At 38.0% G+C, this 25,391-nt stretch overlaps 1 protein-coding gene across 1 annotated transcript in view; it reads left to right on the forward strand.

The window, feature by feature from the left end:
• The window catches only part of HAAO (3-hydroxyanthranilate 3,4-dioxygenase), a 34,034-nt gene extending 12,356 nt beyond the window's left edge, over positions 1 to 21,678 (forward strand). The window contains exons 3-10 of the mRNA XM_063152090.1: positions 432 to 515; positions 2,107 to 2,213; positions 5,018 to 5,107; positions 5,813 to 5,856; positions 17,526 to 17,671; positions 18,762 to 18,830; positions 19,970 to 20,052; positions 20,824 to 21,678. Coding sequence (XP_063008160.1) covers positions 432 to 515; positions 2,107 to 2,213; positions 5,018 to 5,107; positions 5,813 to 5,856; positions 17,526 to 17,671; positions 18,762 to 18,830; positions 19,970 to 20,052; positions 20,824 to 20,902 — 702 coding nt within the window. The 3' untranslated portion in view covers positions 20,903 to 21,678. The remainder of the gene's footprint in view (positions 1 to 431; positions 516 to 2,106; positions 2,214 to 5,017; positions 5,108 to 5,812; positions 5,857 to 17,525; positions 17,672 to 18,761; positions 18,831 to 19,969; positions 20,053 to 20,823) is intronic.
• Positions 21,679 to 25,391: the final 3,713 nt, after the last annotated feature.

Consider the following 25,391-nt stretch of genomic DNA (forward strand, 5'->3'; position numbering starts at 1 on the left):
GCATATTTGGAGCTTATTTGGAGAATTGGCATATAATTTGATTGATTTAAAACTCTGCTACATCTGAAATTAAGCTTTCTATATTGTGTAATTAATGGATGCCTGAACTGCAATGTTGAGCCCTCCAAAAAAGTAATTCCAAGGGTAAAACCAGGACAGTGGAATTTCACCAGGTCCAGAGAATAGCTCTATATGCAGTTACAGACCTCTTGGATAGATTGTTAATTCTTAGTAAGATAATAGAAATAATACATATTCTGTAACTTTTTTAAAATCAACAGATTTTAGAAGCCAGTTTTTGTTAGAAAAAAATCTGCAAATACTTGCAACTGCAAATTGAATGTATTTATACATGTATTCTTTGTATAGAGAATATAAAGTACAGAATGTTTTGGAGTAACTGCTTTAATGCTACATTATTATTTCTTCAGCTTTTTTACCAGGTTCAAGGAGATATGTGTTTGAAGATAATTGAAAATGGGAAACACAAAGACATTGTCATCCGAGAAGGGGAGGTAAAACAGGATTGTAGTTCTGTTGTAGTTGTACATAAGTATGTTAAATGAACATTTTATGTGTTATTTAGAATCAATTGATCCCTGTTGTGCAAGACACAGCATCAGAATTTATTAAAAAAACAAACAAACAAAAGCTTGAATGTTGTATAGAAAACTTTAAGTAAATAATAGGAAATTACAATGAACTGGGTTCAACATTTGACTGTTTCAATAACAGATAAAAATCCCTCTGAACAACTGGGGCATCTATTCAGAGAAGTTCTTATTCCCCTGCATTGCATGGGATCTGCCATGTGCATTCAGCTGGATCAGTCTTTTATTTACACCTTGCCAGGTACACACTCTCACCCACCCACCCACACCATTAAGCCAACTGCCTAAACTGAGGAATTGAAATGATTCATACATTTTCAGCCTTCTTTAGTCCTCACAGCTCGTCTTTCCAACCATCACAGTAGGACAGCTTTAAAAGAGCAGCTTACAAATAAAATGTATCCAGTTTTTCCTCGTGGTATTACACTTGCTAAAGCATGGATTGCAGTGCTTTTACCGAGAGCATGAATAGACACTGGCTGTTACTGCCGCTTAGATGTACTACAACTGCCACTCATGGTTATTGACACAAGCTTGGACTGCACTCAAGTCTTGGAAAGGATTATTAGGTCTAGTGGAGACAGCCTTTAAAATGGAAGGAGTGTTAAACCCAATAGCATAATTCCATTGAAAGCATTACAACTTTTTCAGTGACAAAACGGAGCCACGTTTTCCAACTACGAGGTTCTGGTATTACACTTCAGGTGCACACCCAGCTGAGATCTCAGCATGTCAGAGAAGTGCTAATGAAAAGGAGCACACAATACTTGGTGGAAGGACTGACACTAGTACTGCTGAGACACCCTCATTAGCTCTGTTTTGTAGACAGAGAAACTTTAATGACTGCCCAGCCTTAGCAAAAACCTCTGTACTGCTGAAGAATACAGGCTTACCAGCTAGCTGCTAGGAAAGGGTTTATTCTCAAGCTTCAGAAATAGACTTCTCTTAACCACATGTTGCCTATTCACTTTGTCACTTGCATGACTAAATAGCCCCTCATATTTGTTATTTATTTTTGGAGAGAGTAGCACTCCTCATCATGCAATCAAAGGTGCTCACTGTGTTGGGAGGATACATGTGGCTGATTAGTTTAGACATTTTATTGAGCAGACAAAAAAATCTGCTTTTTTATTTCTATTTCAATTACTCAGAAATTGCAGTATAGTTTATAACTTTCAGATGAGCAATTGATTAGATTTTCATTTCAATTTTGTCTAGCAATGATGATCAAACCTCAGGAGGAGAGAACTTGGCTGCCATCAAGGCAGTGCTGATTGCAGTCACTGTGTCATCATTCACAGAGAGAGCAAGAAACAGTGTTGGCAGGGCTGTGGGTACCACAGGGTGCAGCTGCAAAGGAGCAACACGGCATCAACAAAAAGGAGGGGAGAAGTGGGGAAAGGAGCAGAAGACTTTGCAGGTTGAGGGGCAGAAAAAGGACAATGCAAAAAGCAAAGACTTCCTGACACTGATGCTTTCTGATTTCTCTTAACAGATGTTCCTGCTACCAGCCAGGATACCTCATTCTCCTCAGAGATACAAAAACACTGTGGGTCTTGTGATTGAGAGGGAAAGATTAAAAACAGAAGTGGATGGGCTAAGGTGAAGTATAAACTATTGACTAATCTGTTAGAATTCATAATATAAAATAATTTCTCGTATCAATAACATGATGTGTTTTAATTTCCTGATAATTTATCTGATTCATCCCAGCAATTTTGTACTAATTCTGTCCACACATCTATTTATCTATACATGCATAAACAGAGATCTCATTTAGCATTTGCTTTAGTTAAACAAGGACCATATTGAAATTTCTGAAGTACATGCTGTGGTTATAGAAATCTACTTAGGTACTACATACTGCTATTGCCTTAAGTTTTAAAAAAGATCTCAGAGCTCTCTTACAACCCAAATAAAAAAGATTTTTTTATCAGTTCAGGCAAGCAGAATATTAATTCCTTTGCAAGCACTGAAAGTAAAGAGATGAAGAGCAGCTTTCTTGTCAAGTGTGTGGGAAGCTAAAAACAAAAGTCAATTTTTTTGCCACTAGTCCCTCTACATTGTACACACCTCTGCCTAGGTTTTATTGCCTTTTGAGAAGAACATCTTCATGTAAGTGAGTGGTTTGCTTTGTATTCTAGAAGGAGCAGGACTAAGCTTTGTCTTGTGTCCATACAGAACTCACAAGTCTAAGAGGGAAAGTCACAACAGTATAACATTAGAAAAATCTAGAAAAGTTCTCTTGGTATTAACCAGAGATCACCGACCAAGCAGAATTTGTAACTGTCCATATAATCCATACAGATTTAAAACTGCAGTGATATCTGTAAAGTGCTGTTCCTGTCCTTTTACCTACAATTTTGATTGTTGCATGGGTAGTGTCACAGCAGGAAGATTGCAAGTATGCAGAGCTAGAAAGATATGCTTTATCATTCAAAAAACAAAAAAAGCTACAGAAAGAAACTAAGAAAGGGACCATTCAAGAAAAGAAACCCACAATTAAATTCCAAGTGAAAAAGTCCAGTTCATTTAAAGTATTGCTTACCTATGCACTTCTCTCTTTTTTCCTTTCATTGCAGATCTGTAGATTGTCTGGACTTACAGTATTTAAAGGATACTTTGAGGTAGAAAAAAAATGACTAGTGATTTCGATAAAAAAGATTATTATTAAAATAAAAAGAACAAAATAGTAAAAAAAGAACTTAAGTACTAAAATAAAGTAAACTTCACTTAAAGTAAAACAACCTACCATGTGATATCTGTGATTGGTATGAGAAATGCTGAATGCCTTTTTAGGGATCCAGGCTGATCTAAAGATTTGCACTCCAATATAGGCATGCTCATGTGGAGAAGCTAAACTAAAAGCTGCCTTATGTCTTGCAGGTGGAAATTAACACATCCTCAATTAAAAGTATCTAATCAGATGCTTGAAAATAAATCAGGAGTTTTTAGTGCCCTTGTGTTCACACTGATGTGGTGAATAAAGACATCTGAAGTTTTGGAAGTGAGCAATCTTGTCATGCTTTTGAACCCTACATTCCCTCTGTGTGCTCCTGGGAGAGATGGGGAATTCACAACCAGAACCCCTAATGTTCTCCTACTTTTTTCAATACCAGCCACCTGCAGCAAAGACTGCACAAGAGGAAATCATAATGCTCTTTCAAGTATACTGACTCAAAGTCTAATAGAACTGTGTTACTGTTCCATTATTTATCATGTCTACAAACCATAGTCATAAATCAGAGTCCCCAGCATGCTGATTACTGCACAAGTGAAGAATAAGTAGCCTGGCCCAGTGTTCCAGCCTAAGTAATGATTACGTGTCTTGTGCTATGAGAAAAATGAGCTAGCTAATCTTAATTCCATGGCAAATAAGTACAAAACCAAATAAGTTTGATGTTATTCATATTGCCAGATACTTCATTTGTACCAAAAAAGATGTATTTAGCATCTCTCTTCTCTGTAGATTGTCTGTGTTCAGAATTTGTGCTGGCAGCCCAGCTGTTATCTAAATTGGAGGTAGATACTGTTATTCTCTTCAGTGTATCTTTTTGCAAACATGAGGAGCCAGGGAGCTCCTAGAAAATTTCTGGACAGTATTGATACCTATGACAGATATGAACATACAGATGTGCACAGGATAATTACCTAAGTTTTGTTTTCCTCTTCAGACACACATTGCAATAACTTTAACCTAAAAGACACACGGAACCTTTTTAAAAACTTTGACAGTATGAGTGACAGGAATGGATCATCATTCCTTGCCTTGTCTTTTAAAAATCTGAGTGTAAATTCTGTATTTGCTGTTCCATAGCTTGATTCCATACGGCAACCTTGACTTGACCTCACCAAAATTTATTTATTTGTTAAGACAAGAAAATAATGCAAACACTAAATTCCTCTTCAGAGGGGTGACTCAAGCACTTCCCAAATCTGTGTAGCTGAAAACCATCTATTTTTCACTAACAAGTCCATAATCCACCTTGTTTTCTCATCAGCCGATGCATGGGCATTAAGTAAGCTTAATCAAATATGAGTATTTATGTCATAGCTGCATAGAAGCAGTTACTGGAAATGGTATTTAGGTCCAGGTTTTTTTGCAGTAACTACATCCAAGGTGAAAGTTATTGGTCCCAAGAGATTATGGCTGCAATCATTTGCAGGATGAAATCAGGAAAGGTTGCTGAAGGAATTTGGTGAGTTGTGATTGATCAACAGAACTACAAGGCACCTCACCACCAAGTCACCTAACCAGGGAAACCAGAAACCTTTCCCAAATAACCATTCCTCAGAATGAAGCAGGCTTGACAATAAGTTGTTCTTACAGCTATTTTCTTCAGAACACTGAAACTACCTGATCAGTTATTTAGTAAAAGGACTGACTAATGTGTTTACTTTATCAGATACTATGTTGGAGAATCAACTGATGTCCTCTTTGAAAAATGGTTTCACTGTGAAGATCTCGGCACTCAACTTATACCAATAATTCAAGAGTAAGCTTTTTCCTTTGTAAATTTTTTAAATAATTGAAATTATATTGTAGATCTTTGTCAGTCTGTGGCTTATGTCATTAATTTGCTATTTATGCTGCATTTTACATAGACTTGTTGATAGTTAATTGCTGCTCTATAAATTTTTAATCATGTCTTGTATGCCCCAAATTCATCAAATCAGATTTAAAAAGAAGATAAATCAGGTATTTCACACATCCATCTGGAGCACACTTTTTTTAACCAGTAAACTGTTCACAGAACTGTGGCACACTGCTTCTAAGTGCAAAAAGAACTGAGTGAAAAATTGTCACTGACTAATGCTGGGTTATCAAGGTGAATCACTGAACTGCTTTAAGGCTTTTTTCACTCTTGCTTTAATCTAAATACTTTAAATTGATATTATTTATGCATGATCAGGACTGTGGCAAATTTGGTAGAGAGCTGCTTTCTAAGAAACATATGAATGTCATTAACTAATCACTTTTTAAATGGTTACTAAAGGTGAACAAGGGAAGTGTTTAGTAACATTAATCTTGTAGGACCTTCAGACAAATCCTCTATCATTAAAATAGATAAAGTCTTGCATAGATGTGATAGTATCTGAGGATAATCAGCACAAAACTTACTGGCCAGTGTTACTGCCAAGGCTTTGTTAACCTACAGAACATAACTTTTTCACTTCTATTTAAATGTTCATTATTGCAGGTTTTTCAATTCAAGGCAATATAAAACTGGAAAACCAAACCCAGGTAATACAAATTAATTTCAGAATTAGAACAGTTGCTGATTGAAGAGCAATGATTCTCACCATATAAAATAAGTATCTGTTTTTCTTTTTGGTTGTGTAAATTAAAGTTATTTTTGGGAAGCAATTCCTTTTATTACCCCACAAGGAAATTCCATATAAATGATTACCAACAGCATCTTGCTTGGTCATGTGATGCCATCATAACCACTTATCAGGTAATTCTATTAATGTGAAATGCTAGTATCTCTATCCTTACATGCCTTTCAAGCCTTATACTAACAAAAATTCACTTCTGACAGCCCATAAAGTGATTTTTACAAGTAGAATTAATACTTTATACCTATTTGTACTCCTTTACCTACAGCTGTGATCTACTCTTGGGAAGCCTAGATGATTTTAGTTCCCATAGGGTCTGGTCTGTTTAACATTTTATTTCCATGCTGTCTTGCCACATTTTTTATTTTGTCTCTGTTGTGGATAGTGATTGCAAAATTCCACCCTGGAACAGATACTCCAGTTGTAACTCCACTTAAATCTGTTGAAAAGAGACATAGAACAGAGAGAGTGACTTCTAGAAAGCAGAGTTATTAGTTTTGGCTTTGGGAGTCAGATCTCTCAAACATGATGGTGCCTTTCTGCATGGCAACAAAAGCCTCAGTTTCAAGGATATTGCTACAGCACCTTCAGTAGGAAATTTGTTTTGCTGAAATCTTGCAATCCTGCTGGTCCACAGCTTTAAATGAGCACCCAGCATATGCATGATCCATTGCTATTGATAACAAAACCATGTCCAAAATATCACCCTTACATCTTAAATATGTACAAAAGACCACACTGTACAACCATTTGTGCACCTGCAGGAGCAGGCTCTATAGACTATTTGGAAGTGCTTTAGTTAGGTGCAGCCTGGTCAGTTCTCCTACAAGAACTACCTGGAAAGTCTCCATGACATTTCCAGGTTCTTAATTGACACATGGAAAATCATCATAAGAGCAGCAGAAGCTGCCTGTGTAATCTCCAGGAGAGCCTGAGATTGCTTCCTGCAGATCTCCTACACCAGTTAGCCAAATGCTACCAGCTCAGTCATTCCCACTGCTCAGCTAGGTTTGTTCTTTCAAATCTCTGTCTCATCTTTGCTGGCAACTGAGGGACATCCTGCACCAACCAAGAAATGTATGTATGGCTCAGGTGCATTGCACCCAGCTATGCTACTCTTGACCTCATGACCAACTTGAATGTCATCTTCCAGTCACACTCAAAACTTGAATTCCATTGCTCTTGTCGCAAGAGAAATTTTAATTTCCCCTCTCCAAAAGGTTTTTGGAACCAGCTGTCCTTAATCTCCACATCAATTCCTAAACATCTTAAAATTATTGTTATTAATTACTCTAAGAGAGACAAAAGTTTCCGTGAAATGTTATTTCCACATCTGTTCCATTGATAGTCACCATTAAAAAGTCAGTCTGCCATCTCAATCAACAACACAACAAAGCTCTTACTGAAATCCTAAAATTGGGTTAAGCTGGTTTTTGTCTTAATATCAACGTTCTTAAAAATAGTTAACTAAAACACTGTTGCCAACATGAAGTTTAAAGAGTCTTCTGTATGTGATAGCAACCTTAAAGCCCTTGCAGTCAGAAAGTGGCAAAGCAGTCAGGAACCCTGAATGAAAACTTTGCTGAACCAGCTTTAGGCATTGGTTCTTTCACTGACTGGGGAATGTCATTCTCAGGGAAAGGCTCCATGTTTCTATTAATAAAATAGGGTTGTCTCCAGGATCTTACTTTTATTTCTATGCACTGTCCAAATCTGTTTTAGTCTGAGCATGTCACTAGTGTTTGGGTGTTGGTTGGTTTGGCTTGTTTGGGGTTTTCTTTGCATGGAATGTGTGAGAGCTATAGTGCAGGTACTGCCTCACTGTGTCTTCATACAGTGTTTAGCAGAGGAAATATAATTTCAATTGAAGCCTCTAGATGCTGCTGTAATAAAAAAAATACCATATCATGCATAATACCCTTGTTCAATACGGGGATTTGCAGTAAGCATCCCTCACCAGGCTAAGAGCTTAAATGTCAGTAACAAATTAATAATATCAGAAACAAATAACATTAAAGATTTATATTTTTGATATTTTTACAGAAGATTAGGGCTAAAGAACAAACCTGACAATCAATCAGAAGCTACAATATATCCTGACACCTTTTTTTAAACAAGTAATTCTGAGAAACTGTTATTGAAAAATTTAGTACAGAAGCTCTTTCCTTGTAATTTACCTGGCAGGTTTGCAGCCTGGGGAACAGCTCCCTTTTTCCAATTTTCAGGTTTGACAATAACTAACTCAACATCTCAGTGATATCTTATGCATGAGGAAAACACCCCACATTTTTAGTTACAAAAGTTTTAGTTCATAGCTCCTGTAACTCTCAATGAGACTGACAGTGTTAAAAAAAAAAAGTATCCACAGTTTGACTGAGATAGAATTAAGCTGGTAATATGTTCACTCTGAAGGCATATCCAGTTGATATTAAAATAATGCTTTGGATTTATTCAGCTCTCATTATTTTTTTAATTTTCTTTTTTTTTCCATGAGGAGAGTTCAGCAACCAGCATGACATTTGTAACACATAACAAGCTACCACCAGTTGTCATGATGTTTCACTCAATAATATCTCAACATCATTTGAGCTGGCTTATGCAGAGGATGGAGTTTCAGCCCTTTTTTTCAGTTTCTCTTCTGAAAATCCAGGTTCACCTCAATTTAAAAGTGACAGCTGAAGCACTCTCAGGTGCCTCTCCACATAAGCCTGAACTAGTGCCTCACCTTCTTAGAGAGAAATGGAATAAAATTGAGGAAAAACATCTTAAAAGGAATCCTGGATTGCAGCTCACTCATAAAGGAAAGCTGTAAATAGAATCAATCAAGCTCTCCAATGTCTTTTAAAAAAAGGGAAAAAAAAAAGACACACACCCCAGCCCACCCCCCCCCCCCCCCCCCCCCCCCCCCCCAAAAATCCCCAACCCTAAGTCCAGACCTTTTCTTGATTTATTTATGGTTTCTGGTTTAGCCAAAAGCAGGGAAAATCCCTCTGAAAGCAGGGCAATCAGAGTGTATGAAGACACAGAAGAAAAATATAATCAGAAATATATATTGCAAGCAATCCCTACTTGAGGCATCCTCTCTGAAACTGTTTTGTATTTTATTACGAGACTCTTATTTCCATGTGCAGAAATAAAGTCTGAGAATACTCTCCCCTTTTTTTATCAAAAAAGGTGAATATTTTTAGGATATAGGCTATACAGGGAACTCTCAAGATGGGCTGGTTTGGGTTACTTGTCATATTTTTTGACATGAGGAATCATAGTTATCAAAACAAGTCTTGCTACTTTCAGCTCAATCAGCCTGAGAGCAAGATTATCCCAATGTAACAATTTCACCCCACTTTTCTAGTCAAGAGAAGACTCTAGTTCAGACAGAGACCCTCAGTTCTAATAAAGAGTAATAGCTAAGTATTCTTTGCAGCAGTAACCAGAAGCTCCAAAGCTTTAGATGCCATGCCTGAAATAATCCAGACTTCTTTTAGGAGTAATTTGATGGGAAAAAAACTGCAATAAAATTTTTTTCTACAGTTAGGTGTGTTTGAAAAGGAACCTCATGAACATTAATGGTATAGGTAGAATGTCAGGAATTTGTTTATCCAAACTACTCTACTTCTAATTATCAATGAAATTTTATTTCCCAAACAAGCTTTATTGTGATTGAACATTCAGATATGTAACGTAAAAGCCAGTCCTGTAGTGACTTCATGAGAAAAAGTTTCATTGATTTTTGGTGTATCTTGGATGATTTTCAGTCTAGATTAAGAATCTTGTTAGTACAGTTAGAATACAGTGATTTTTATGTTTGTGATTCAGAGCAAACAAGACCTAAGCAACTGAATGAGCATGAAAAAATAGGTATTTTCTTCAGTCAGTGGAGCAGGGGTTGCCAATGAGCCTAGGGCATGCTCTGTAAATGTTCTGTGGTCTCAGCAGTGCTAAAGAAGTTATAAGGGTAAGTTCAGCACTATAAAAATCAGCTTCTGTGTGGTCATCCTCTGTAGCTAATCCAATGAACCTCCATAGACAATATTTGCTGCTCAGTCTTGTTTCACTGATATATAAAAAAATCAGATATTTTTTCTTCTATTTTTCTTCTTCCTTTCCAGTTAACTGGCTAGTGGGCAATGTTAATTCAATTGAAACTACTTCAGAAAACTAAAAACATGCAGAAAAAAATTCTGTCTGTATTTGCACTAGAGCAAGTACAAGGCCATGTTTTGAACTTCAAATAACTGTATAAACATTTGTGCCTTTCTGTTTTCAGTACATTGAAATAATTCTAAAGATACTGTCTCTGTGGTATTTTTTTTCCCAAATAAGAATGCTAATTTTGAACATAAAATTTATTTGCTATGTATCTGTTTACAAAATTGACTATTTGATTCTCTTTACTCTCATCTTGAAGGACTTCCAACACACCTAAATGGATCATTCCTTCTCTTCTATAACGTGGTACTCCTTTCTGCTCTGAGTACTTGTATTTAGAAAAAAACAGTATATGAGCATTTAGATATTAAGGAATATCCTATTAAGGACTAACCAATACAGAGACTAAATAATTTTAAACGGTCTAGACCCATCAAAATTGTACAGTTCCCCACAACACCATCTCTGTAACTTCTATCAACAACTTGAATCTTCCCCTTTTCTCTATCATCCTCATTGTTCTCTTCTGGCAAAGATGACCATATAAACACACTATTCATCTTTAGCCTGTCATATGCAATCATTTAAGTAATATCCAAGTCATGTTGATATCGGTCCTCAATCTGTACCCAAACTGCAAAGGATACGTAGGTGGAAGAAGACGATAGAGCCATATAATAAAACCCTTCAATTCTTATGAGCATGTTACCTCTCACATTTCATCTATTTCCTCTCCTCTCATATTTAAATGAGGACTCCAGTCCCTAATGAGTACAGAGCTCATAATGAAAATGAGCTACTCAGACAGACCAACCTAAGTCAGCTATATTTAATGCAGAAATAAAGTAGGATCCCAATGTCTGGAGTAGGGCTGCTATAATTTTCCATATGAAAACTTTACTGAGTTTTTTTTAGTTCCAAACTACAGTGGATCATCCAAGACTCAGGACTGCAGGCTGCATATTCTCTGGAGCCAAAAGGTTCATTAGGCTTTCAGAGCCCAGAGCTGCTAAAGACAACACCAAAAAAAAACCCAAGAAAGTCTTCAGGAATAAATCTGCTTCTCCCACAATATTCTCAAGTGAGCCTCCTCAAAGAGGGGCAAAACATAAACTACAGGCTCTGGGAGCTCTCCTGATGCTTCACCACATGAACCAAGCCACTACTGATCTATACACACATACATACAGTGCATAATGTACGCAATAAACCTATCAGGGCAATAGGAAGAAATGCCCTATAGAGCTGTTTTCCTTTCTATTCAGACTTTTGTGAAACAAATAAGAAATATTTAAGAGTTATAAAGCTCAGCAGTTTCACAGCAGGTATGTCCTCTCTAATAAAGTAGCTTCTTTCTTCCTTACATTCTTAAATGCTCCCCAGACAGCAACATCTGAAACAGAAGACTCACTAATGGAGTTTGTCTGATATTTTCACTAGTGTTTCTAAGGCTATTTAGTGGTAATAGCTCACACATGCTGTAAAAATCTTGTCTCACCAAGAGAGTGAGGTCTCAACTCCTGTTATAATGAAGTATCCTATTCCCATTCTATGCAAACTGAAGTTACATACAAAGAGGATTAATGAAATGCCCTGAGTTATAAAAGGCAGATTCAGAAACAGAATTAAGATTCTTTATGTTAGGATTGGATGAGTGGACAGCATTTCTCAATACAATTTATCATTCTTAATTACAATAACCTAGCTAGATAATGAAAAACCTTTAAAAATTATGGCCATAATAGTGACTTTTTTTTTTTTGGTTTAATTTGTTCCTTTCCTTCTGGCTGATGACATCTCCTTTTGAAAAAGCTATATTTCTTTATTATAAAATATTTTTCAAAGCTTTTCTCAAACTTCTTAGTTTCAATTAGGAAAAAAAAGCTTGTTCAGTTTCCAGCATAGATTTAATGACACAAAGAAAAATCTGCCTAGAAATAATTACATGGACAAGTCATAAATTAGCAGTCATGACAATTCTCAGGTCATGCTACAAAAAAAGAATACATTTACACATGTAAACGTATGGTTGCACCAAGTGAGTGCTGTATTTTCAACTAAATGCTTTTGCATCTATATTCCACAACAGGGAAATGAACCAACAACCCTTAGAGTAATCAGTCACTCTCAGTGCTTTCACTCTGGATTTTTATATGGACTGGGCTAAAACCCAGATGTCTGAAATTATATCCCTCATTTCAATGGTTTTACTTGCAGAGGTATTAAAATCCTACTAGTCTCATTGACATTTCTGTTAACTTGGAAAATAAAACAGACTTTTCACAGAAATTAGGTAGGCACATATGGGAAAAACATCCTAGGGAATGTATTATTACTGGCATTGGCAATTATATGTGAAATGCTGCAAAACTCTATCACTGGAATTATTCATTATGATATAGTATTGAAGACATGGAAATGATGATTAGAAAGTGTGCAGAAATAAATTAATACATAATTTAAAAATAATTCACAAGTAGTCTGGGCCATTTGACACTCAGTTAAAGGATGAAAAATCAAAGAGGATTCAATTACTCCACTTTGAATGATGTCTTGTGAAGCTATTGGGGGAGACACCATTTGTAATGGACTGTGTCACATCCTTGCATGGAGATGGGGCACAGCATGTAGGGACAGACTGAGGCAGCACAGCACCTCAGGATGGTGGGATAATTAGTAAGAATATATGGGGATTTAATGATTTGAACCTTGTTCCATCTAGAATGCTCTGTCTACAAGTGAAGGGTGACACATCACTGAAAGATGCAGTTTTTCATAAAGTCAACATGCAATTAGTTGACCTTATTTTGATATACTTCAAGTGCTTTATTGCTCTTTTCCTTTGAACAAGTCTTGAAGAAATGAGAGCTATGAGGAGAGCTTGGGGATAGTAGGGCTCAGGAGAATGACATGGTTTGATTTCTTGACAGGAAAGCTCAGGACCATCACAAGGGAAGGGAAGGGAAGGGAAGGGAAGGGAAGGGAAGGGAAGGGAAGGGAAGGGAAGGGAAGGGAAGGGAAGGGAAGGGAAGGGAAGGGAAGGGAAGGGAAGGGAAGGGAAGGGAAGGGAAGGGAAGGGAAGGGAAGGGAAGGGAAGGGAAGGGAAGGGAAGGGAAGGGAAGGGAAGGGAAGGGAAGGGAAGGGAAGGGAAGGGAAGGGAAGGGAAGGGAAGGGAAGGGAAGGGAAGGGAAGGGAAGGGAAGGGAAGGGAAGGGAAGGGAAGGGAAGGGAAGGGAAGGGAAGGGAAGGGAAGGGAAGGGAAGGGAAGGGAAGGGAAGGGAAGGAAGGGAAGGGAAGGGAAGGGAAGGGAAGGGAAGGGAAGGGAAGGGAAGGGAAGGGAAGGGAAGGGAAGGGAAGGGAAGGGAAGGGAAGGGAAGGGAAGGGAAGGGAAGGGAAGGGAAGGGAAGGGAAGGGAAGGGAAGGGAAGGGAAGGGAAGGGAAGGGAAGGGAAGGGAAGGGAAGGGAAGGGAAGGGAAGGGAAGGGAAGGGAAGGGGGGGCCTTCCAGGTTACATATGAATTAAGCAGATCAGCCACATGCTCCTGGTAGGTCACTGTCAGCCTTCTTTACCTCTTCTCTTTACTGCGTCAGAAACACAGCACTCACAGCCTCAGCAGAGACTATCTAAAGAAGAGTCTGAGCTTGCTGGAACTACCTGTACATTCAACTTGCTCTTTTCTCACAAGCTGTTCTCCCCTTTTTTGCCCAGTTTAATATTCACAGTCTCACTACAGTTCAATATTGTTTAACTGAAGTCAAGTTCCTCTAAAACCTGTAATTTCCTTTCTTAAGTATTTAAAAACTCATTCTGTAAACATGACATTTTTTCAGCTTAACATGATATCATCACATTGTAATTAAAATCTGAAAAAAGCTATAATCCCATAAAGAACTGTGATATAAATTTTTAATAGTAATGATCTGCAGAAATGGACTTCAGTATTGAACCTTTAAATGGATGTCTGAAAATGTAAGAAAATATTAGATTTGATGTTCCACATAGTGTTATAATACTTGGAAAAACCTACACCAGACTATTAGCTGTCTAGCTTAGAAGTGCCATTTTCTTGCATTTTGCTGGCATATTTTTACTTTTCCCATCTTTAAACATGTTGTCTCCTTGTCTCACAGTATTGCTAGAACAGAACTCCAGGAACACAGGCTTGCACTTCCTCAGATACTGAGTTGAAAGCAAATGTACAGGCTAAATAGAAATATATATAACAATATCTAAATATAAGCCATAAGCCTGATTAGAAATACTCGGTTCCTTTAGTAGCACCAGGCTTCAACTCCAATATGTGTGGAACTGCAAGAGGTTGGATCCTCTTCATTGTAGCTTGTTAGCTCAAGTTCACAAGCATTAGGACACCTACAGCTCTTGGCATCAGGCAAGGGATCAGCATCAGGGTTAAATAAGGACTCAGCCAAGCAGTCTATTGATAATGCCACACATCTGTCACGTACCTCATCACCACAGCGCTCTCTCATTTGCTCTGCAGTAAAAGATAATCAAGTCATCATAGCAGGTCACACTAAAAGCTTAATTCCATGCAGGCACAGCTTTCAAAGGCCATTATGCTGTCACTGAGCAAGTGCCATTAACATCAAAGATAGTATTAAGCCAATACCCCATCACAGGCTAGGGCCTGCTAATAAGACAAGTGTCAAAAAAAAAGAGCTCTGAACTGAGGAACTTAAAGTCTAAATAAAGAAAAGCCCACCTTCAACTGAAAGCAAAACCAACTGTTAGATGGTGGCGGTCTATCACAAGCAAGAAAGGGCAGTGCACTAAGTGCAGGATGCATTGCACTTACACTGGCCCTGAGCAGGCACACTCTCTGCTGTTGTCCCCTGTGTTTTGTCCCAGCTGATCAGAGCAACCAGAGTCAGAGATCAGCAGAAAGAGGAAAATAGCGAAATTCTGTTTATGGAGAATAACAGACAGAAGTTAAACTACAAACTTAAACTTCTTATTTCTAGATTTGTGTTGCTTCTTGGTCAAAATATAAACAAGTACTTTGGATTTCTTTTTTACCCCAAGTTCCTTGCAGATCATGGGGAACATTCATAATTCTCCTTGCACAAAACACCACAACGCCCATCCTTGAGACTCAGCTTTTTGCTATTCATTCTCCAGCATATAAAATCTGAATTTACTTGTCAGCTTGACGCTGGAATTCTTAAACTGCGGAGAAGAAATATTCCCCAGGTTGAGCAGGATACTCACAACATCTCAGTATTTTTTGGTATCTCAGTATTTGTCTCTTATCCTACCAGCTCCCATATGCTTTTATTTCTTTAAAAGCAAACAAACAAATAAACAACCCACCACCAAAACCCCATATACCTCTCACAACTAGGACATGCATTTCAGTAGACAGTCTACTAATGAGTAACTTTCTGGTATTCCAAAACTACAGTGAACTTTTCTGAATTCAAATGATGAGTTTTAATCTGAAAACAAAATAAACCAAAAACAACTGGTAAAGATTTCTGTTATTAATAGAACAAAATATTTTAATGTCTTTTGGAGCACCAGTTGCATCGAGTACTTTCTCATAAAATTTCTGATAAATTTTCTTTTCTTCCTCTGCTGTGTCTGAACATATATCATAATATTTTAGACCTTTGTTTCACATCAGTCCCTAGTCAAAAAAGCAATTTTTCACTCAAATCTCATTTGCACATATCCATAATTTAAGGACAAAGTGTGTTTGTGTTCCTAATTACCTCCAAAGGATGTTTGATGAACCTGTGAAAATTAAGGAAAAAACCCCAAGCAGTCATATTACAGTGAGAAAATGAAGCACCAAAACTAAATCACCAAATACCTTTACACTGCATTTTAGTGTTATCAGACAATATATAGAACATTCAAGAATAGATCATGTTAATGCTTACAAGTTCAGAAAAAGTAAATCTAATGTAAAGGCTTTCTTTTTCCTTTGGTGCTTCTTAGTTTCTCTGGACAAGTTTGCTTTTCAGTAAAAGTTGTTTAAAATATTTGATTTAAATAATGTAAAAGTAGGAAGTTTTTTTTTTAAAAAACAAAAACCTGTTTGAAAATTTTCAAACAATAAATGTATTCTTTTGCTACAGATTTCTTCAGATTACTTTCAGAATTTCCTGAAAGAGGCATTTCCAAGAGAAATTATTTTTTAAAATATAATTATTTTAATATCACAAAATCACAGCACACGTGAGGTTAAGGGACCACAGTGGGTTAGCAACTCGAACCTCCCAAAATAATGGAGAAGAAATTTGAATAGCAAAATTTTGTTTCTACAACAAAAGGGGTAGGATCCCACCCAGATTATCTGGAGATGGTTGTACCCAGTGCTTATTGAGATCCTGTGAGCAGGAACAGCATCTTCAGTACACTGCATACACTGACCCTCCCACTGTTGTTCCAGGCTGCGTACAAAATGGTCTTCAATGAAAAACTGAAATATTACATTCAAAACACTGCAGAATAGGGAAATTCAGCATTAGAACAGAACCAAAAGAATATTGCATAATGAATACATTAATACTTAAAAAAAGAGCTGTTCTATTCCTAGCACTGAGACCAAGATTTGGCTGCAGGTTTATTACCACAATACATTTGGGACCAAACCATCCAGGGAGTGTTCCCAGCATCTGGTTGGCATTACTGCTTGAAATTACTCAATGGGTGTTCTCCCATGGTATCTCAGAACAAACTACACAGAATCACCAAGGCAATTGCTCTGTCTCTGCACTTCCCTGTGAGCTGCTAAATAACTAAAGCTCATTTCATATACCAGCAACATGCAGCATGAATTTTGCCAGCTATGCTGCAATTAGTCCTCCAGCTATTTTAAATCAAATTATTTAGGAAGGAGAATTACTGGAAATTAAATTGAGCTACCAAAACCAAAGCCATGACATGCTCCAAGAACTCTACAAAAAATGCATTGTATTAAATTTTAAGTTGTACTACTCTGTTTGATTCACTGTGGCCAGTGTATTTAAAAACATAGGGGAGAAGAAACATAGAAGCCAGTGCTAACTATGTGAGAGATGTAGAATAACCTTATTCTATAGGCCCAAGTCCTCTTTTAGAGGGATATGATGTGAGCAAAGGCTCAGAGATGACACATCATCGTACTTTACCAGAGCAAAAGGTGGTCTGAAAGAGAATGAGGACTATGTCAGGAAGAACTAGGTAGGATATTGCACACTGTTTGAATGCACAGTTCTGACATCTTTGTAGTCACTCCATCAAGACTCACAAATAACATATGCATCTTGCAATCTCAAAAAGTCCTGATAATGACCATAACACTGCTAATCATTAAAACTGTTGGCTAGATAGTGTCTGTAAATTGATCCCTCAATTAAAAGGTTTGCAAAGACCAAGGGAAGCAAGGTCTGTCACTGATAGCCCTCTGCCTTGCTTACAGATGAACTCCTGAAAGAAACACCTTTCCCACTGAATTCCACTTCTGTAATGGAGCCATTTTCCTTCTCAAGCTGGTTAAATGACCATCGTGGTGAAATAAAACAGAAAAAGTCCTTGAGTATGTTTGGAGATAACTTTGAAACAGAGGTAAGGGGGTATCATTTCTCTATTAAAAAAAGAGATATTTTAAAATTTACAGATTATTGGTGCCTACTGCTCAGAATGAATGAATCCAGGCTTGGGATCAATGTACAGTCAGTAGACAAAGTTAGGCACCCCAGCAAAGTTATGCACCCCTGTCTTTTGTCCATTAATTTGATTGGCTTAGGGCAGGGGCTTTTTTCTTTTCATTACTTCCATGTCCAGAATCAACCTGAACTGCATTTCTATTCATTTCCTTTGGGAGTAAAACAGTTCATTTATTCCCCAGTCCCTCTCTCCATATTTCCCAAATCAGAAGCACGAGTGTGTTGCAAATCAAGCTTCTTTATGTGTTTGAGCAGCATTCGTGGTCCAAGTCTAATCTGGGTGTGTAAACACACTTTTTTTTCCCTCCCCCTCCATCTATGTAAAGTGGAAACAAGAAAAACTGGACAGCAACCAGAGAGCCTGGGCTGCCCTAAAACATTCCACTTCACAGTTTTGTCAAACACAGCCTAGTTTGGGTGTAAATGAAGCTGTCAACATTTGGTATCTGTGCTGTACACGTGATGTTTACAAAACATATTCTTCCCCAGAATTACTTGGAGTCACACTCCAAAGAAGCCAATACAGCTGACAGCAAAGTGACAGAGTGTGGGAATGTCAGGAAGAACACAGAGGGGATAGAAAATGACAAAGATTAAGTCCTGTCTGCAGCATTTTTAATGTTAATGGAAGAAACCTTTCTACTTCAACGGGCTCTTGACAGGGCCCAGAGTTCATGAGGAGGAAGTGCTTGTTCCAGGAACAGAAGCAGGAAACATATAGATGCAAAGCTGAGAGTGGGAGGAGGCAGGAGGAGTAGATAAGCAAGGATGCAGAGGAGCATAAGGAGTGGCAGGTGTGACCAGCTCCCTTTTTATCAGTAGGAATCAATATGAGAAAACCAAACATAGTGTGAATTTTAATGTCTGCAAAAATAATGTCATCTTCTATGAATATTCTCCTCTAAAAATAGAATGTTTTAAATGCTGTTGGGAGACGAATATGGGCACTTTGGTCATTTGGATGAAACCATTACTTTTTTTTTTTTTAGGCTATAGCCTATGGACCAGGAACAACTGAGAAAAGTAAAAAGGATTCAGATATCTGGATATGGCAGCTGGTATGTGGCAATTCACACTTGTTAACTGATGAGTTCATGTTTAAGTTCAGACTGAACAGTAGTAAAGCCTTCTAGCAACAGAAACTGGAATGATTCCCTTCCTTCTCACTGAAAAGATCACCAATAGGCACCACCTTTCAGCTTTAAACTGTAATGAAAAATAACTGTAAAGTGCTGCCAGAATAAAAATAGCCTCTCTTTCCTCCTCATATATGTTGATGACAGAGATACTAGCATCCATCCTTGTTGGGAATTTTAATGCACACTACCTAGGCCATATCCTGTAAATATATGAGCTCAAGCAATAAAGCAACATCACCTCTTATAGTTCTGCCTTGAAACATTTGCCCTCATCCTGAAGTCAAACTGGAATCACGTAGAATAAGCTAATAAATAAGTCTGAAAACTTGCTTATATTCACTCAGAATTGCAGGTGATCCAGCTGTCCTTCATTCAGCTTGCTTCTAGAATGCATTTGCAACCCAAAGAAAAGAAAATTTTTGCTTACACAAGTCAGGCTAGCTCGGGAGGCAGATATTTCTATTAGTTCCTCTTCTGTTGAAATTCACAGGGACTATCAAATGCTAATTAAAGAAATCATAATCTTGAAGGACATTTGTTTACGCTGCAGCTTACATCAGCCTGTGGAATCAAGACCTTGTGGCTGGCAAGAACCTGTCTCCCCTGCCTGACAAGATAATAACCAGTGCATTCCAATATGGAGAGACTCAGCAATTTCAGTCAACCCCCTGCCGACTTGTGAATTGCTCCTCAAGACTTAAAAAGCTATGAAGAATCAGAAAAGTAGGAGAGGAGCTTAAACTACTCCAGAAGATTGTCTCTGTAATTTCTGGATCTGTACCAACTTGTAGGCTGCTAGCTTAGATTGGTGGCAGTGTACCCCAAGAATCAGGCAATGGGTTGCTGCTTTATGATAGTTCATTTTTTATGAACAAAGAAACATATTTTTATTGATGATAATAGTGTTAGACAGACAAGATCAACTGAATATTTAGCTAGACCTCATGAAACAGAACAGGTTTGAGGTGTTCTTTCAGTAGGACTGATTTCTGTACATGCAGCATTTTCTTTCTGCTGGGGACAGGACATGGAAAACTAAAAGCCTTCTTTCCTTTCAGGAGGGCACATCGACTGTTGCCATGGATGGTAAAACCCTGACTCTCTCTGCTGGTGACAGCCTGCTTGTCCGTGCCCAGTCTGTGTGAGTAGAGATGAGCAGGGGCTCAGAGCGCGATCCCCCAGCTTCCAGCCACGTAAATTCTGTGTATTCAGTGCACACCGTGTTGGGCATCACTGGGGCAGAAACACAGCATCTGTGAATGCAGGATTTGTAATAGCCTCTGTTATTTCTTGGGGCAAAAGTGTTTTCAGGAGGAAAAGCCAGACATTCATTCTAGTTCACCTCTTATGATAAAAGCTGGAGAAAATTAAATAAATAAATAAACAAATAAATAAATAAATAAAAAGAAATAAAAAAGAAAAAGAAGGAGGGGAAAGAAGGAGGGGAAAGAAAAGGGAAAAAAAGAAAAAAAAAACCAAAAATGGGGAAAAAGAAAAAAAAAGGGGGGAAACGAAAGAAAAAAAAGGGGGAAAACAAAAGAAAAAAAAGGGGGGAAAAGACCTTGTATAAAGACATATGGCCTGAAACTACCCACAGGCACTCACAACTCACAGCAGTTGCTAGAAGCATCAGAACAGGCTTAATCAACATCAATGCAGGAAGATTTGGGGTTCAGGCTAAGAACACAGCTCCCTTCCTGGAGTAGGATGCATACAGCTGTTTGATAACCTTGACACATGTGATACACTTTAAGGAAAATAGCTTCCAGAATGGAAAGGAAGCTATAGAGCATGGCTAAAGCTGATAAAGTGCCTGCTCCTCCTTTTCAGTATCATCCATGTTTCATTTGTTGGTTTGAGTCTGTGCTTTCCCTCCATACACATTGCATCATCTCTCTTTCAATTCTTCCAGGTACTGCTGGAAAAGAGCAGAAGATTGTGTTGCTCTCTGCGTCGCTCAGGATCCAAAACGCAAGCAGCCTTATAAATAACTCCTGTGTCACTTGGTTTCAGGATTACCAAGTTTTAACCTACCTACCTTAATTATATTCTACTCAGAATGCCTGGAAATTTGAATACTCGAACACAATGATTAAGAGGAGTCAAGTGCTGTGCCCAATTAAATTTTTTCCCCAAGTAGTTTAAAGTTTTAGCAAAACATGTAATCAGTATTTTTTTAAGATCTAGTGTTTTGATTTTATCTGAAAGGAAAATGACAACATATCCAAGTAGCAGGATTACTTATATAGTAATACCTGATACTATCTAGATTAAACTAGATTCCTTTGAAAGGCAAGTCTCTGCCACAAGATGTAGAAAAGGAGATGGGACAGATAATGTTACACTTCTTAGGTAACAGGCTGGATGCTGGGTCATGGGTGTGCTCCTGTGCAGCAGAATATTCAAGTCAAATTCACCTTTAGAGGTATGTTAAGGGACAAGAAAGCAGAAAAATTATTATAATCAGTTTCTATTAACAGCTGCTTCTTTTTGAACAATGAAGTTTCTGGCAGAAATAATAAATGTCAAATTATATTTTGCTGCTTTTATTCCAAGAACTCTGCAGAAGAGTTTTTGTCTTGGTTTTAGTTAATTGTTCTTCACATTGTCATCAGAAAACAGGTTGCTTAGATACCTGCAGGTATTATCGATTAAATATTTGAGAAAGCAAAAGTTTCTGATTCCTGATTTTTTTATTTCTAATTAAATTCAGAAAAATATTTGTTTCATCTATCACCTATAAACCTCATTAAACTGAGATTTCATATGTGTTTTATTGAAGTGTTCATTCATCTCATGAGAAAGACACAGATGCCTTGGCTTTAATCTATAACTTGTATTTAACATCAGCAGCTTTTCTAGCAAAGCATACAGCAGAACTCTCCTTCATCCTCCTGATAACAGGGGCCCTAACTTGCAAAACTGAACCCAGTTCTTAAGGGTGTTATAGGTGTGAGCTGCCACACACAAAAATGGAACAAGGGATTAATATTTTCCGATTACCATTGGTACTGGTGTGTTTATGTGTCTGCAGAATTGACAGCTTGAGTGAACATCTATGATTGAGGGATCTAGGGCACCAAAGTGTTATATTTTTAGTCCAGCAGTTACAGGGTAATCACAGAAATATTTCACACTGAATGATAAGTGAGTAAAACACAGCAACATGTAGAACAAAATCCAGAATAACCAGCAGCTCTTCATCCACCCAGAGGCACTGAAAACCATGGAACTTTCAGAATAAAAGTTAAGGTATCTCCAGATTAGATACCTCACGTGATATCCATTCAAGCTATACTTATGATGCCTTTTACAACAACTTGTGCTTGAACACCTAAATTCTGTCCAAGTCACTCAGTAGGTGCCAGACCAGGAGTGCTAAACCAGAGCTCCATCATCCTCAGTTTTGCCACAGCCCATGATCAGAAACCAGGACTTAGTAGGTCATCAATTTATTTCTATTGAGGAGCTCCTGTCTTCTAAGAACTAGGTAAGAAGTGTTAAGGCCCATAATTATGGAAAAAAATCAGAATTAAAACAGTAGCAGATGATTTATAAAAACAGTGAAACACCAAGTACCAAGAGAAAAGAATTTTGTTTTCTAGATATATTATCTTTTGAGAATTATTTCTGTTGTTTTGGTTTCCAATTTCCTTCCCCTCTCTCTCTTTCATTCAATAGTTACTTATGGCCAGAGTACAAATGAGAGCCCAGAGAGTACTTGTCATTTACTCCTTCCAAGGTGCTTAACCACTGTGATTCAACTGTGAAACCTACAACTTCCCTTTTCATAGGTGTACAAATAGTTCCAGAGGGCTTCTGGGCAGGCAGTGAATAATTTTCAAGTATTTTGCTCTTCCTCCATAATGTATCTGTTCTAAACTGCTCCAACTATGGTACATTTGTATTTAGATGCATCCATGCTACTTGTCTCAGGAGGAAGTTTGCCTTCTGCAAATGCAAATCTGGTTCCTGGAGCCCTCTTAGCTGCTCTTTCTGTGTATGTGCAGTCAGCTGAGCAGATACTTCAGCATCCAGGTCTGGAGACTCCTGTGCTGGTCTTGCCTCAGAGAAGGACTTCAGGCTAAAGTCAGTGGCAAAGTTAGGCATGTTGTTTGCAGAGTACCCTAATGCACCGCTCCTGACATTGTGCTTGTTCATGCTTGTCCATGAAACACACCTGGCAAAACCATGTCCTACAGAATCACTGAGGTTCAAGAAGGCCTCCAAGACTGTCAGATCCAACCTTTGATGGAAAACCAGCTTGTCAGCTGGAACTAAGTACCACATCCAGTCATTTCTTGAACACCCCTAGGTGCGGGGGACGGGACAGGTATAAGTCGAATTGTGTCAGGAACCCACGCCTTAAAAAAGGAACCCACTAGGCCGCAGCAAAATATCCAAATATGGATAACATTGTAACCAGACCAGTGAAGAGACTTTTGTTTTTATTCCCAGCACATCAGTCTCAAAATACAAAATGGAGACATGACAGCTCACTGATCCACACTAAAAAATGTCTCTTCCAGCAGGGCTCATACAGCAATACATAAAATCATCTCAGACTAGAATTCAGCCAATCAGACACAGAAAACACGTATTGACAAGCATTCTATCCAATCTTATAAAGCATACGTAATCGTAGCTAAAACAAACACTAGTTCATAAGAGACAAAGAACAGAGTTCTATTCATGCTAACCTTCTAAAGATATACATTAAATCACCTTGTTGCCATCCTAAAGCCAATTCCACAGAGACCTATTGTGGTTTGTCACGTCTACTGCTTGGGAAACTTTTCTGCTTGCATGGGAAACTTTTCTGCAATGCTAACAAAACTCCAATCTAAGGCCTACATACTTCTTTTAACCATTTCTTTAAAATCCTCTAACCTTATGGATTCCAACATTTCCCCCTCTCTGTTTGACCTAGAAGCTTTCATTTTCTTGTCGCTTGCTACTTGTGTTTCATAGCTCTATTGCAAAATTTCTGCTTATTATCTGCTGAAGACTATTTTCACTAAACTGAAGCATTGCTATATTACAGCACAGCAACTTAATGCTGTGAAGACCCAATCCCTGAAAGAGAGATATGAATCACGTTTGGCAACGGTCACAAGTTATCGTTCGAAAAACTCTGGTCGATTCCAAGGCCTTAATTCAAAACCTTCGTTCATGTCAATACCCTCATCTACTGCTTTTGTGAGATTTCGTACACTCTCCGTGCTTCTACTTCCTAATTCTCCTGCTTGAATGACAAAAACTTATCGGACTGTTTTGTTCATCATTCGCTGAACACAACAGAGTATACAAGGTACCACTATCAATATCAGTATTAGAACACCTAATACGTAAAGACCTATCTTGCAAAGTTGCCTTAGCCAAGGTGCAAAACTCCAATTTTGAAAAAATCATCCAACCAGGAACCTCCATCTTCTTTAATTTGGGCTGTCAGATCCTTCAATTTTTGAATGCTTTTGTGAATGGATTCAGAATGATCAGACAAATTCATACAACACAATCCTTCAAATTCCTCACAACCATGTCCTTGTGCCAGTAAAAGAAAATCAATGGCTGCTCTGTTTTGGAGAGTAGCATGTCTAATACTATCAACATTGGTTAACATATCACTGATTGCGGAGGATGTGGCATTAGCTTGTTTGCTCAGCCAACATCCAACTCGATCTAATTGTCTCAATGCCACAGCAGAAGCCAATTGGGGTAAAAATATACCTGCTGAAAGCCTTCTGGCAGCATTCCAAGGCATAAAATCACTCTGACAGTTCTCATCATAATGAGGAACAGCTCTTGTTTTCCTTTGTTTCTTTTTCATCACTGCTTTGGCAGTGGGGGTAATTATAGTGAGCATACCAATGCTACAAGGGCCACCTTCGAGGTGGGCTGGAATGCCTTGCCAACCTCTGTCTCCGCAAATGAACCAATACCCTTTTGGCAATTGCCGTGGATATTGGTCAGTCTCAGGAAGCACATCCCAACTGTTTGAAACATTACACCAAAAACTCAAATTGTTATATGCAAAATAATGAGGAGTAACACTGAACTTTGGGGGATCACCTTTTCACCAGACACGAGTCATGAAAGTAAAACAAAAATCCATGGTCAAAGAACCAAGGATTTCCAATTCTTGAGGTTCAGAAGCTGCCCTGAGAAGTTTTTTGGACCAAATGTTCCAATTGAAGGAAGGATTGTTTCCATTGTCAATTCCACCTGGTTTACCATTAGATTGTTTTTTGACCAAAGGCAACTCTTTCACTGGCAGACAACCCAAACAGGTTGAAAAAGGCTTTTCTGGTTCCGAATTAGACAGACATATAGTGTCCGATCCGGCAGCCTTGGCTAAGGTGACTCAAACATTTGTTTTCGGTTGATCCACAGGCAAATCTACACGACAAAAAACAATTAAAATCAAACAAAACAAGTATACCATTTGAATTTGCCCCATCTCTTTCAGGAACTAAGTTT

Source organism: Melospiza melodia, chromosome 3 (genome assembly GCF_035770615.1).
Source record: "Melospiza melodia melodia isolate bMelMel2 chromosome 3, bMelMel2.pri, whole genome shotgun sequence".
Classification (NCBI taxonomy): Eukaryota; Metazoa; Chordata; class Aves; order Passeriformes; family Passerellidae; genus Melospiza; species Melospiza melodia.